At 37.3% G+C, this 15,513-nt stretch overlaps 1 protein-coding gene across 5 annotated transcripts in view; it reads left to right on the top strand.

Annotated features, from left to right (window-relative positions):
- The window catches only part of SMARCA2 (SWI/SNF related, matrix associated, actin dependent regulator of chromatin, subfamily a, member 2), a 211,838-nt gene that overhangs the window by 79,602 nt on the left and 116,723 nt on the right, over positions 1-15,513 (top strand). For all 5 annotated transcript variants that reach the window (XM_043980573.1, XM_043980568.1, XM_043980560.1 and 2 more), the window contains 8 exons: positions 1,641-1,694; positions 3,745-3,875; positions 4,122-4,179; positions 6,215-6,315; positions 6,460-6,607; positions 10,877-11,040; positions 13,726-13,792; positions 14,401-14,511. In XM_043980573.1, the coding sequence (XP_043836508.1) occupies positions 1,641-1,694; positions 3,745-3,875; positions 4,122-4,179; positions 6,215-6,315; positions 6,460-6,607; positions 10,877-11,040; positions 13,726-13,792; positions 14,401-14,511 (834 nt within the window). The remainder of the gene's footprint in view (positions 1-1,640; positions 1,695-3,744; positions 3,876-4,121; positions 4,180-6,214; positions 6,316-6,459; positions 6,608-10,876; positions 11,041-13,725; positions 13,793-14,400; positions 14,512-15,513) is intronic.

Here is a 15,513-nt window from a genome sequence, read left to right on the forward strand (position 1 = left end):
GGGTTTGAAAGTCAGTTCTGCATATTCACTGTCTGATTGTGGGCAAGCTCTTTTACCTTTCTTGGACCTCAGTTTCCTCATCTATAAAATGAAGAGAAGGTTGGATTTAGATTTTTCTCTAAGTAATTTCTTCCTGTTTACAAGCATTGTTATTATTTCAGCTTAAAATTCTCTTATCCTTATCCTTTTTTCTATAGTGCAGATAACCTAGCTGTTACTAGTTCAAATTAATAAAAATTAACCAGCTAGATGTTTTCTTTCCCTTAGGGAGGTTGTCCAAGGAGATCATCTTATCAGCAGGAATGTTGTTTTGTTGTTGCTGTTTTGGGTTTGTTTTTGTTTTTTTAAGTTTTGGGTTGACATTTTTCTTGCCCTATTTTTCATTTTGTATAGCTTTCCTCCGTAAATATTAAATTTTGTAACTCTATACAATATGAAGAGATGATGTTACAGATTGAAAATAGCCATTTCAGACATTTGTAAATAAATGTGATCTCAGCATGTGACAACCATATGCCCATAAAAAGAATCAGAAGATAATTTAAAGGAAAAAATGGGTATGCTGTGGAGCAAAGTCTTAACTATGCAGAGAAAATTATGTTTTGTCAAGAGAAAAATCATTTTCTTGTTAGGTAAAAATGTGTTACAAAAGGACTCGCTTAAGCAAAGAAGTTAATTAAATGTTGCTTCTGTATCATTGTATATATTTTTAATCACCCTCAGGAGAGAAAGGTCTCATTAAGAGCAACCTGATAAAGCAAATGAAGATAGGTTTTTCATTTCACTATTTTGGGGTAGTGTTGATTTTTATGGTAAAAACATAGTAACTCTTACTTGTCAGGTTGTTGATTATATGTGAAAGCACCGTTTTGTCTGTATTTGGCATATCAGGGATCAGATTACCATAGATACAGAAATGCCAACTTTCCTTTTTCGTTCCACATGCATGTAGTATCTGAAGTGATAATATTTTAGAAATGTTCAAACAGTTTAAGAGCTTGACTTTTCATGGTTCTGCTTCCTCCCTAAAATCCCACTGGAAGATTTTGGTATATTAGTAGTTTTATAAAAATGAAAGCACATATAACACAGTAAAGGAAGGGATTCCAACAAGTAATATCATTTTACATTCTCCTGATTTCACAATCTACAAGAGATCAGGTCTATTCAACATGTGCTTTGTCTGATGCCCCATAGGACCCAGGGAATGAGGAAAACTTCATTTTGGATTTGAGATATGATGATGATTATGGGGACAGATCTCATTATTATAGCTCTGAGCACAGGCTCCATGACATCAAATCACAAGTCAAAAGTGTACAATTTCAGTCACTTATTCGGATTTCCTCATACCTCCACTGTCACCAGTCAGCAAGTACAAAGCACTGGGAGGAGCACACAGTCTAGATTGATGATTCGAAGATGTGATCAATACTCAGTAGACTTTTCCTAGGGTGTTAATCTTAGATGACTTTTACCTCTCTTTGGCATTTAGATTTGAAGGCATGGCTCACATTTTAACAATTCAGCTATTATTAAGGGATATGTAATAATGAAATACTGAAAAAGAATTTGCTATCATCAAATCTCTCCTCTGTATTGTTGGTTGGAACATGACATTTGAATTGACTTTATTGCAGAAGGCAGAAGAGAATGCTGAGGGAATGGAGTCTGGCCTGGGACCAGATGGGGAGGTAAGAATTTCTACAGCGTCCCTATTACCTACTGAATGGAGGTAGGTGGCATGGTTAGGATAGAGAACTGGACCCATTGGAGCAGGAAAGACTTGATTTTAAATTCAGCCTCAGACATTGCTGGTAGAGTCACTTGACCTCTGCCTTAGTTTTCTTAAAATTCTGTAAAAATAGAATAATAGAACCTACCTCTCAGGGTTGAAATAATATTTGAAAAGTGCTCTGAAAACCTTAAGGCTCAATATAAATGCTAACTGTTGTTGTTGTTATCTTTTTCATACTATGAATGCTTTCTGCCCCTTTAATTAAAATAATGTGAATTTAAAATTTCATTTCCATGTCAAATATAAAATGGCCACATGTGAAATATTTTCTTTTCTGTGTCATGTAGCTATATGTACATAAAAAAGCCCAACATTTCAGCAGAAAAAGGTTACTCACCAAAACCTATCAATAAGAAAAGGGAGAAGAGTAACATGTGTGAAATTTTGAATAAGAAATGTGAGATTATTGATTATGATTATGAGTTTGAGAAACAGTGCTATGTGTTACAACCCTCAGAGCCTACATTAATTTATAAAGAGCCTCGCCATGTCCAAAAAATGCCAAGGAAGAACTCTATGTTAACAAGGAAAGAGTGAGCCAATTTAGTATGTAACAAGAATACAGACGTTCTCTCTTCTTAAAATGAGTCACTGCTCTTGGACATGTGATACATATTGCTCTGTATCCTAACAGATCCTCACATGTTATATGAGGGTTTGCAAAATGAATGTGCCTTGTGCACAATCTGTTTAGTAAAAGGGATGACAGAATAGAGCTCCCTGTGCTAAGGATGTGATTTCAGAAGTTCTGCCTTCTAGAGAAAATCATTTTGTTTCCTTTCTGGCATGACACAGACAATAAAACAAGCTATGTTAGAATGGATGAAAATAATGAAGTAAGATATTTTCACGCGAAATGATGGTAAATAGTAGATTTCCTTCTTTAACAAATGAACTGGTACCTAGTTGCCCTTTTACATTAACAAGGGAGGGAATGTCATCTTGCTCTGGAAGGTAAAGGTTTTCATGGCCAGTATTGGTATGAGAGCAAAAGGATGAGATGCACTTAGGTACTTCTTTTCTTTTTAAAAAGATTTCTTTTTGTAGACAGTCACTACTTACAGTGTTTGTTTATCTTCCATTGATTGGCTTCTGATTGCTTTCTAGCATTTGCTCTCATGATAAGTAGAAATAGAAGAGTAACAAACACATCTTTTTTCTCTTTTTCTTTTTAACTAAAATGGTTTTGGGAAAAGTAAATCACAATTAGACAATAGTTTGAATTATTAATTTTTGAAAAAATATGTTTTTTAACTTTCAGGTAATTATATATTAGTTACTCCTCTCTAATCAAGTATTTCCAAATTGATTTCTTGCATGACTAGGTTTTGAGAAGACAAGGTCACATGATCATTCACAATACTCATTTGCATAAACATAATGCTCACTCTAAATTCCAGGGAAAAGGGCTTATGCTCTTAGGTGTGCTAAACCTGCCTCCTGCAGTTTATTTACATACTTTGTTTTCCTAGCAAAGAACTTAGAAATAGTTTAGTCATCAACTTTAGTCAAAGTTGTTTTTATTCATAAATTCCAAATTAGTGAAAGTACTAGTATACTTAGTTACATGAGACTGAGGCAACATAATATAGAGCCATCAGCTTCAGATATGAAACCAGAAGTACCTGGCTCAGGCCTGGGACAAATCATGAACCTCAGTTTTCTCATATGAAAAGTGGAGGCAGTACCACTTATACTTCCTATCTCCTAGGGTGGCTTGGAGGAAACCATTTTGTAAAATATCATCGAGTGCAGGAATGTGGGCTACAGTCACGGGCTCGGTGCTATGTGTTAGGGACGATGGGAAAGAAAACCAGCTTATGATAAAGAATAAGGGAGCCATTACGAGAGTTCAGATGGTTTGTGGTACAGTTTTGTTTTCCTTCTTTCTTAGAAGTCGTGCTTATAGTTGCCATCAAACATTGACATTTGTCTTCCCTTTATAGCCAATAGATGAGAGCAGTCAGATGAGTGATCTTCCTGTGAAAGTGACTCACACAGAAACTGGCAAAGTTCTCCTTGGACCTGAAGCTCCTAAAGCAAGTCAATTGGATGCTTGGTTAGAAATGAATCCTGGGTGAGTTGTTAGAGGGAAAAAAAAGCGTTTTGCTTTTGTTTTGTCTTTCCAATGATGTTGTGTCTTATTGATGTCCTCCTACCTCTTTAGATTTTGGTTGACTTTTGAACAGTGACTGAACTTGGCTTATGTAGACCTCCCATGAAAACCAATATATCCATGTTTGTCACCGACACATAGAGTATACATAGATATTAATGTATGAATCAAAGAAATAACCTCCTCTCCTATCTCTTTCTCCTGTAGTTATGAAGTTGCCCCTAGATCTGATAGTGAAGAGAGTGATTCTGAATATGAGGAGGAGGTATGTGTCTATATTTCTTTTCTGTATACTGGTTTGATAGTAGTAGGTAGGGAAGGAAGCTTCTTCTTGAATTCAGCTGGTGTCTAACTTTCTACCTCCTTCCTGCCTCTTAAAATCTGCATCCAATTTGGAGATAGCTCTGAAAGACCGTTGCCTGGCTGCTAGTCCTTGATTGGCAGATGCCAGATGACTCACCTGTATCTCCCTACTAATGGCATTTTTGATGGGCCTGCTGGGGAGATAGCATAATCCATCATTTAAAAACAATGGTGTGACTCCCAAAAGGGAAAAAGCTGTCATCAAGATGAAGTGACTACGGAGGAACTTGGGGATGGCTGAAGGTGGAGAAAAATGGATAGGGGAAATAAGTAAATGAGTCCTATGGCTTTTAAGAGCAGTTCATGGAAATCTAATTCTTCCATTTCTTTGAACATCAGATGATGCTTAAGATTGGGGGACTTAGAGGCACATGTAGGAGGCTGGGAGAAGGCCCTAGTTTGATGCCTCTTGTTTCTTGTAGGATCTTGAAACTTCTTTCTAAAGGGGCTTAATGTTTCTTTTCTTTTGATATACTTGCTTCCCCAAAGAAAGAATATTTTATTACTCTCTTGGAGATAACACTTATTGTACATCCAAAAGGATAATTCTGGCTAATTTCAGTAGAACTCAAGAAGTAGTAACAACATTTGATAGAAGCTTGATTTTTTTAATACTTGATAATGGTTTTTCTTGTTCATATTTAAGCTTGATCCTCACTTAAGTTGAACAGAAATTCACCTGTAGCACTATCGAGTAGAATTCAGCATGGGAAGAGATGGTCTTTAACCTCTCAAGAAGCTTTCTCTATTTATGTACCCAATAGAGCTTATTATAAGAAGATTTCCTTATAAGGCCATACTATGCATAGAACCAGAGGCCAGCATGTATAAAGGAGACTTACTAATAAATATCCAGAATTTACTAGGCAAGGGGAATTTTTATGAGTTTGCCCTTCTGCTAGTTAGCTTGTATATAAACCTGATAAAATTAATACTATTTTGGCTATTTAAGGTAGATGGGTAAGCAGCTGTTTGACAGGTGGCTCTAAGAGTTTCACAAAAGAATTAATTGACAAACATGTTTGAATCTTCTGTCTTTGCATTTTAAGCATGAAATACAGATAAGAGGAAACTGAGGCATAGTTGACTGGGAATTCAGGACACCCGAGTTTAAGTCCCAATTCTGCCACTAACTGCTTGTGTGACTTTGGGCAAGTGACTTTCTTCTGATTTGGGCTTATCCATCTCACTATCAGGCCATGGTGCTAGAGCGCCGGGCCTGGAGTCTAGAAGACTCATCATCCGGAGTTTAGATCCAGCCTCAGACACTTACTGTGGGACCCTGGGGAAGTCACTTACCCCTGTTTACCTCAGTTTCCTCATCTTTAAATGAGCTGGAGAAGGAAATGGCAAACTACATTAGAATCTTTGGGGTCACAAAGAGTCAGACTGAAACGACTCAACAACAATAACATGCCTCATCTGTAAAGTGAGGGAGTTGGACTCAAATGGTGTCTCTAAGTCCCTTCTATCCCTTACATTCTGTGAAATCTATGAAATAAAGTAAAGTCAGGAAATTTAATGAGGCTTTGAAACACTTGAGGTGAAATAATGATCAGTTAACAGAGTTATTGACAGTCTTTCCTGAAATCATTAGAAACACCAACTATTAAATAGCTCCAGAAAGCAGAAACCGAGGATAAATATGGTCTGAAAGAATTCTAAATGATACAGCAGTGATAAATAGTTGTTCCTTTGGGTGATTATATTTTCCTGGGAACCAGAGGACTGAACTTGGTAACCACTTCTCTTCAGTCTTATGATCATCATTTAAAGGGGTGGGGAGAATGTGTTCTTACCCCCTGGTTTAAATAGAAATCTCTTTGCATTTGTCTTTTTTGTTGTATTTACTTCAGCACATAAAATGATTGATGAAGGTGATAGAGAGGGCTGCGTGTCTTGGCACCACTTTCCTAGTTTCTGGATTTCTTCTTTAGGATGATGAAGAGGAATTGAGCCGGCAGGAAACCGAGGAGAAGATCCTTCTTGATCCAAACAGTGAAGAGGTTTCTGAGAAGGATGCTAAGCAGATCATTGAGTGAGTAGACATGTGCCCTCTTTGCTGACACTGGGGAGTTGTGGAGTTTCTTTAAGAACTCTTAACCCCTCAAAGTGCTAACCTGAACCTTGCCACATGGCATGGATGTCTGAATAGAATTCCTCTCCATTTTCTTTATCTCAGGACAGCCAAGCAAGACGTGGATGATGAATACAGCATGCAGTATAGCGCTCGAGGGTCGCAGTCCTACTATACCGTAGCTCATGCAATATCAGAGAGGGTAGAGAAGCAATCTGCTCTTCTTATTAATGGCACCCTAAAGCATTATCAGGTAAAAAAAATGTGGTTTGGGTTTTCTTTGTGAGCTAAAAAAAGGATTTCTTTTTTAAAAATTTGGGTATATATCTTACATGCATTAAGTGCTTGATGCTGCCGCTGCTACCTGAAGACAAATTATGTGAAAAGAGGTTGAAAGCTAAAAATTGCCTATGTAGCTGAAGTATGACAACAAATCATTCATCCAGGAGTCAGAGTGTAGTAATGGACAAAGATATGGACTTGGAATAAGGAAGGCCCGAGTTCAAATCTTTCCTTAGAAACTTATTAGCTCTGTAACTTAAATTCTCTGAGCTTCAGTTTCTTCAATTGTAACAATGAGAGGATTAAGCTAGATGGCCTGTGAGGTCCTTTCCACTTCTAGATATGCAAACCTGTGTTGCTATGACCTCTAAGGTCTCTTTTTGCTCTAAATATATGAGCCCATAATTCCTTCCCCCAAGTATGATAGTAGAAAGAAAGTACTTTTTTTAATCACTATATTTAGAGTTTGGGAAATGACTTTTATTTGAGAATACCCAGTGTATACTTTGTAGGAATATATAAAAATTTAATAGTTTGTCTTGTAATAAACTATAAACGCCTCTTTACTCTAAGGAGAGAGCCTCAACATTTACTACTTCCATGACAGTGACTCAGTCTTATTTTTGTCACTGGAGTAAACTAATTTTCTGCTTTTAGGACTTTGCAACAAATTTGGTTTTATGAAATATTAGTTTAGCATTTATTTCAACTGATGAACAAATCAAATACATATTCTCTTCATCATGAAATTCAGAGTTACGTCCTGCCAATGCTGGGAATACCTATTATATTATAGGTCATAGATTTAGAACTGGAATGATGCTTAGGGGTGACTGATTTCAACTGTGTCATTTTACAGATTAGGAAACTGAGGACCAGGGATTTAAAGTGACTGCTTCTTACCAGTAGGAGATTACTATTTTGTATAAACTTAAGTTTGACCTGTAGTGTCTGTGATGTCCCATGTGCTAGTTTACATTTGCTAGATTCAGTTGACTGTCAAAGGGTGAGCCTTTGCCATTTCCAACAATCCCATTTGCTTGGGATCTAAACTCCTTGGAGCCCATAATCTTCATTTTCCAATCCGGTAACTTAATTTAAGGAAAAGTTAAGCAAAATGGTGACTCATGTCTTAGGTAGAAACACCTATCCACTTTAGTCACTACCACCAGGAAGTAACATGGAAGAAGGAATATGAGTTGTTTATTTAAGGCTGTGAAGTTAAAGAGAGGAAAGGACTGAGTGTGCCAGCTTGGTGTGTTCATGCTCTTTCTAGATGAGGGGAAAGTAGGTTAATAGTGTGTGCCCTGAATAAAACTTGTTCTAAGAAGGAAACAGTTGTTTTCTTGAATAATGAACTGGAGAAAGGCCAGTTTTTTCCCTCCTACAGCCTGATTTCCATAAGTCTTTAGTGGGGGCCCATTTTTTTTCAAAGATCAAATCAAAGTAATGAAGTTAAAGCATGAAATAACCTTTGACTTGAATTTTATGTAACATTCAAAAGGATTTTATGCTTTCCTGATACCTTGAGAGTCAAAAGAATGTGTTTGATCATTTCTTTGAAATTTTAACTGATTAATTTGCACTGTAGAGAATGGTAGAAGGATATGAGAACTGAGCATAGGACACAGTGCAAAACCCACCTTTGGCGTGTGATTACCCTGATGAAATGAATGAATATATGATGATTGGTATTTTTTGTTTGTGTCTGTGTACTCTCAAAATGTGACCCATAGTACAGTGTTATCTCAGCTCTTTTGTTCATAGGATACTTGAGATTAAAATGCACAGACAGAATATATACATATTAGTCTGAGGAGGTATGTTTCTGGGATAAATCAGGTGCTTGAGAAATGTTAGAGCAAAATGATTTTCATGCTGAAAAAGTATCATGTATGAGAAGCATTTTGACATATTTCATATATTGTATTTTAGAGACGAAATATTGCTAGCATTGAAATTGTTCATGAAAGCTCAGATCATATCCCATGAAGTATCAGGATCCTGTAGATCAATATTGAGAAAACGCTGCAAAGGCAACTCTTAATTATTTGCATATAGATTGATTGACACAGTTTTTTACAGTTTCAAGTTGCTTTTCTTCACCATCTTGGAGGCATTTGGTCAATACCTATCATTATCATCTTTCTAGTTTCTCCCATTTCTTTCTTATGCAAACTCTATGATGTAGTCAAACTTGACTACTTGTCATTTCTTGAACCTAGCTTGTTTTTTACGTTTATGCATGCTGTTCCCTCCAACAAAATTAAATTCAAAGAGTTTATAATTACGTACAGGGTGCAGAGCACTGTGCTAGACAGTAGGGGACTGGAGGAGATGTTTAGAGACATTTAGGTAGAGGAATGCTTACCCCCTTATTTGTCTACTAAAATCCTACCCATTGTTCAAAGCTTAATTTCTTACTTACTTTGTACATCCCATATAGTATTATTTGTATAGCCACCACCTCACAAAGTACTTGGCACATAGTAAACCCTTAAAAAATGTTTTTTTTAATTTATTATTTATGTGTGTCTTAGTCTCCCTACTAAATTGTAAGTTTCTGGAGGTCAAAGACCTTGAAAGCAAGTCATTTTCCATTAAGTTTCACGTCATTGTATTCTCTTTGATTGGGGGCAAGACAGCAAACTTTTCTCAAAGGAGGCACTACAAGACTTGTTGAATAAAGCACTTGGTTTGTCCTTAGATATATTCCAGTACTTGAAGGATCCACAGTGATTGCCATGATGTGGAATATTCTTTCCACCCGTGGATATTGCAACTCATTCTAACTCTTGTTTCATCATTCTAACTCTTAACTACATCTTTCTATAAATCTTCCATAGAGACTCTATTCAGTGTTCTGGGACTTCCTCTGGCTCTTTTAATGTTTTATGGTGATAGGTGCAGCATTTGAGCTATTTGTCATCCCTCATTGTCACCCCATGAATGCGCCCCCTTCTTTTCTGGCCTTACATCTTATTTGCCATTTCTGGCACACAAATCATGATCATTAATGAGCTACAGCTTATTTACATTCAACTAGAATTTTTCTATCATTCTTTGGATCACCTACAATTGTAATTCTTTTGAAATCCTAGTCTTTCCATGATTTGTAGCCATCTGGTCTCATTAGGTGAATATTGGTATAAAAAATATGGACTCTCATAGTAAGGAGCCATTAGAATGTGCTGTGTTTTCCTAAATGTGATCTGCTTCAATTTTCTATTCATTTTGGTTTGGGAAAATCTGGACTAATATTAATATTTGTGTATACACACTGTCTTTAGATAGTTCAGTTTCCTTCACAAAAAATAGTACATGTCATAAAGATACTTTACCAAAACACAAAAGCAAAAAACTTTGAGATTTATAGTTATAAACCTTTGGGTTTTTTACACCTTTTGTGCAACTAGTTGAAAATTTGATTTAGTATGTGCCAGTATTTTTGTATGCGAAAAGTATATTTTATATAGTCCTATGCATTCAGCTCCCAATTACCTGATAATATGTTACCCACATTGCAGATTCCCCATGCATAGTTGTGTAGTTCCATTTCCAGGAAGAAGTCTGTGACCCTGCTCCCAGGTTGGTGTTCTTGTGCCTCCTGGCAGAGGAAATATTGCTATGAATAGAAAGATGGCTCACGGGACAGGTCTCTCTGATTTTTTTTCTCACCTGTGACAAAGATCCTTTCTGGGGGGCAGCTAGGTGGCGCAGTGGATAGAGCACTGGCCCTGGAGTCAGGAGTACCTGAGTTCAAATCCAGCCTCAGACACTTAACACTTACTAGCTGTGTGACCCTGGGCAAGTCACTTAACCCCAATTGCCTCGCTAAAAAAAAAAAAAAAAAAAAAAAGATCCTTTCTGGTTTGTTTCTTTGTTTTAAACAAGTCTTAGATTTGGGTTCAGGACTCTGTGTTTGAAATCATTTTAGAACTCCATAAATTATGGAATGTTAAGTGAGAATGAATAAGAAACCTGCTTTAAAATCCTGTCAGCATGCCACAGTAAGTAAATCTAAATCTGATTAACACGCAGCACCTGCCAAGCAGCAGTGATTATTGAAGGCTTGTACTTCGAATGATTTTTTTGTGCTGGTATTTCCCCGTGTTCCAATGGTAGGAAACCCCAACATACAGCACTGAGGAGTTAAGAAGTCAGAGCTTCACTTCACTTGTATTAGTATTAATTACCTGTGCAGATCATGGATAATTGAAGCAATTTTTCTTCATTTCAGCTCCAAGGCCTGGAATGGATGGTTTCACTGTATAATAACAATTTGAATGGGATTTTAGCTGATGAAATGGGGCTAGGAAAGACCATACAGACCATTGCACTCATCACTTATCTGATGGAGCACAAAAGACTCAACGGACCCTATCTCATCATTGTCCCCCTTTCGTAAGTAAAGAAATTCATTCCACACTTAGCTTGCTGGGCATTGTAGATTGGCCTATTAGCAACTTGCCCTTGTTTTACACTTAATGGTAAAATTCAGTGAGCAGTCAGATAATACATATTCTGAATCGAAATATTCTCCCCTACCCCACAAATCACCCAGTGATTGGCTGGAATCAAATGTTTTCATCAGTCATTAGTGTTCCATATATTCAGCATCCACTGTGTATGGTATAACTTGTACTTATTCCTTAAATGATCAACTTAGAAGGAAATGTTTTTTAAAATATTCCCTCAGTTTCTAAAAAGGCATGCAAAAGATTATAGCCTAGAGGTCCCTAACACATGGTAGATGTGTAGTGTCAAATTGAATTGATTTCAGTCTCCCTTGATCATATTTGAAATGAACCATCCTAGATATTAATATTTTACTTAATGTACATTGAGCTGGACTGTAAGCATCACAGTGTTTGGAGCTGCGTGTGTCTCTGTACTTCTGTTTGTGTTATATCTTGCTGTCTGCTCTCTTTCCTCCTCTGCCTGAAGTAGCCTCTCTTGAGAATCTTTGTGTGTGTTCATATGTCATGCTCTCATTCCTTTTGTTGAGATTTCACTCACTGTTGCTACACATCTGGACTTGAATAAGGATAAAGTTTCTCTCTTTATGTTAAGTTACAGTTATTCAAATCAGAAACCGCCATGTATAAAAAACATCATATAGTCATTTTTCTCGCTCAGATCAGAATATTTATTGTATTAGGAGTGTAGTAGGATCATTTAGGGCTGGAAGGAAGCTTCAAGGCCATCTAATACAATCTCCTCATTCTACACATTAGGAACTGAGGTCCAGAGTGAGGAAATTGTGGGAACTGAGTGACCCACAATGATGCCATCTTGTGACACAGTTTTGGAGCTAGCTCAGTTCCCTTTCCCAATAATGGGTCAATTTCTGTCTTGTGAGAAAACTTTATCCAATTATGGGAATTGTGAAAAAACTTTATTGTATTGTTTGAAGCTAGCCCTGCATGACTGTTAAACTAGACTGCCCCTACCTGCTGTTTAGAGACCCTTAACTAAGGACCTAGATTAAGCTGACCAGAAACCTGGTCAGATCTGAAGATTGATACAAGGAGTTTTCTCAGTTATACATCTCAAGCAACCCATATGTCTTATCTGAAAACTGGCCCTGTACTGATCAGGCAGTTACTGTTTCTTTGTTATTTGATTGAATATAGACATTTGAAGGGAGTGGGTCACCTCCTTTTCTGATTTCAGGGAATTATACCTGTTCACCCTTCTTCCAATTCTGAAAGCCCCTAATCTTTCCACCAATTAGAAATCAGGTGACCTAATTATTTATCGTTTTGTATCCTGCTCATTGTTAGGGGCAGCTAGGTAGCACAGTGGATAGAGCACTGGCCCTGAAGTTTGGAGGACCTGAGTTCAAATCTCACCTCAGACACTTACTAACTGTGTGACCCTGGGCAAGTCACTTAAATCAATTGCCTTAAAAACATCCGGGGCCATTTCCAGTCATCCTGATGTATATCTTGCCACCAAACCCAGATGGCTCTGGAAGAGAGAGTGAGGTTGGTGACCTTGCACAGCCCTCCCTCACTTAAATCCAAGTGCAAAATCATGACATCACCCTGATGTCATGGGTCTCTTTGAAAATGAAGGAGCAACAACAGCTTATTGTTATCTTTTAAAACATAAAAATTTGTCTCCTCCTATATTCAGGATTCAGTGCCAAGCTGAGGAGACCTGGTCCCAATTTATTATGCATCTGGCATGCATTGCTAAATAAGTCAATATGCTTAGAAGCTTGAACCTTTGTTTCCTCAGTTACTTCATCACCACAGGAGATATGTAGTCACTTCTCCAAGGTCACACAGATGGTAGAGCTAAAATCTGAGTCCAGGTCTTCTCACTACAAATCCAGCTCTCAACCCCAACTCTATGCTGCCTCATGACCTCAGCATTCTACATTATATTTTTAATCAATGTGTTTCTAGAAAAGTGTTTTCATATAGCACACAGGTTCCGGGCTAGTACAATATCAGAACATTTTTCATTTATTTTATTCTATTTTTCTTCCTTGTGGGGCAATGAGGGTTAAGTGACTTGCCCAGGGTCACACAGCTAGTAAGTGTTAAGTGTCTGAGGCCGGATTTGAACTCAGGTCCTCCTGAATCCAGGACTGGTGCTTTATCCACTGTACCACCTAGCTGCCTTCATTTATTTTAAAACACATTGAAGAGCTCTCTCTCTGTGTCCTCCTCCTCTGTCTCTGTCAATGTTTCTTTTTCCTTCTCTCTTTCTCTTTCTCTCTCTCTCTCTCTCTCTCTCTCTCTCTCTCTCTCTCTCTCTCTCTCTCTCCCTCCCTCCAGCTTCTTCATGAAAGTTATTTGTTTACATAGCTTTGTATTTTTAACTTTAAAAAACATACCTCATTTACTTTGAAATCATCAATGTATGGTTCTTGGGATTTGTAATGTTACAAGACAGTGTTTATAGTACTTATCTCAATTTCTCTTATTGCCCATATCATTATAAATGAGTATGTAGGTATGATACATGTTCGATTCTAGTTTATAAGGTGAGGATTACAAATAAACATGCAGACTTTTGACCACGGATTCATGCAAATGCTCTGGTGTTTTGTTTTTTTCTCTCTCTCTTCTATAGGACTTTATCTAACTGGACATATGAATTTGACAAATGGGCTCCTTCTGTGGTGAAAATCTCTTACAAGGTTTGAAATGCTGCTTTTGTATACAAATCTGGAAAAGTAAAAATAGACCATATTTTCTTCATTCCATATGCACATCTGTGAACTGTATTTGGTTGTAAAGTTTTGTCATGTACATCATGTACTAAACAGTGAGAGTTAATCATCCCAAGAAGATTACTGTAATAAACCATAATTACTTTCAGATAGTGAAATGCTGAAGAAAATTGTTAATTATCATATTGCAAGGTTTCTGATGAGAGTAATACAAATGATAAATACCACACATTCTGTGTATTGCTGAATGGCTCACTGTCGGGCTCCTGCAGCTCCAACTGTTCCGATAAAGTCAAGCAATTACCAAGGACACTCGCCCGCCTGCCGCACACTTCCATAGAAATGGCACTTTTCAATCCAGCAGCTCGTTCTCCACGACAAGGTCACTGTCATTTTCTTTACTCTCATCCCTTTTTTGGTCTTCATTGGGGAAAGCATCCGTCAGGGGCCAGAAGAGTGTCCAGATGAGCACCATTGAGCCAAGCTCTTTAAGATAACATCCGTGTTCAGTCATACTTTTGCCCTGTTCAGCAAAGATAGTGAGAGATAATGGACAAATACTTGTTTCTTTTCAGGGTACTCCCGCCATGCGCCGATCACTTGTTCCACAACTTCGTAGCGGAAAATTTAATGTCCTTCTAACTACTTACGAGTACATTATAAAGGATAAGCACATCCTTGCTAAGGTATGGTTTTCATCAAGGTTCCAATAATTTGAAAGATCAGATTGATTTGTATATTTAGATCATTATATGGAACGTGCTTATTTTTAAGAATAATGGGTATATTATAGCCATAGACTTTCTTTTATGCTTACTTACTTACTTTGAGATGTAGCTTGTCCCTTATCCTTTTGATAGGGATAAATGGTTTTCTCTTCATAAAAATTTCGTGTGGATTCCTTAGTGTCCCTTCTTTCCTAACAGCTCTGGACCTGCTAGTGGAGGACAGAATGGTTTTTGTTGCCCTGGGTTATTTTCAGGAGTGCACCTTCATCCCTCTTAGTTCCTTTGTCTCTCCCCAGAAAAGTTAGAGCCTCTCCATATGGTTGTCTCCCTATGAATAATTATCCTGTCTGTATAGCTCCTCTGCATTTCCATTTTCAGATATCACCTGGTAAAAGTTGGGCCGCTGCTCAGAATTATTGATATATTTTCTTGCCTGTTTGAGCTATGGAAAATTGTTTTTACCTTGGACCCAATCTTCACTTGTGTTCTGGATAGCCTTAAATTAGTATCATTTTTGCCAGCCTTTAAAGAGAACACTATTTTTTAAATTTAGAAATATATTTTTATTTGTGATAATTAATAATAGATTTGTATGTTACAAGACAGCATTTATAGTACTTATCTCAATTTCTTTTGTTGCCCTATCATTGAAAATGAGTATGTAGGTGTGATACATGGTATATTCTAGAGGACATTTTTTTTTTTTTTTAGTGAGGCAATTGGGGTTAAGTGACTTGCCCAGGGTCACACAGCTAGTAAGTATTAAGTGTCTGAGGCCGGATTTGAACTCAGGTACTCCTGACTCCAGGGCCAGTGCTCTATCCACTGCGCCATCTAGCTGCCCCTCTAGAGGACATTTATGTAAGGAACTTTATGTTCTATAGAGTATTTTCCCTACAACTCTGTGTGTGAGGTGGGTGGTACAAGTATTGTTATTGTTATAACAGAGAAATAAACTGA

This window comes from Dromiciops gliroides, chromosome 1 (assembly GCF_019393635.1).
Source record: "Dromiciops gliroides isolate mDroGli1 chromosome 1, mDroGli1.pri, whole genome shotgun sequence".
NCBI classification, from domain to species: domain Eukaryota; kingdom Metazoa; phylum Chordata; class Mammalia; order Microbiotheria; family Microbiotheriidae; genus Dromiciops; species Dromiciops gliroides.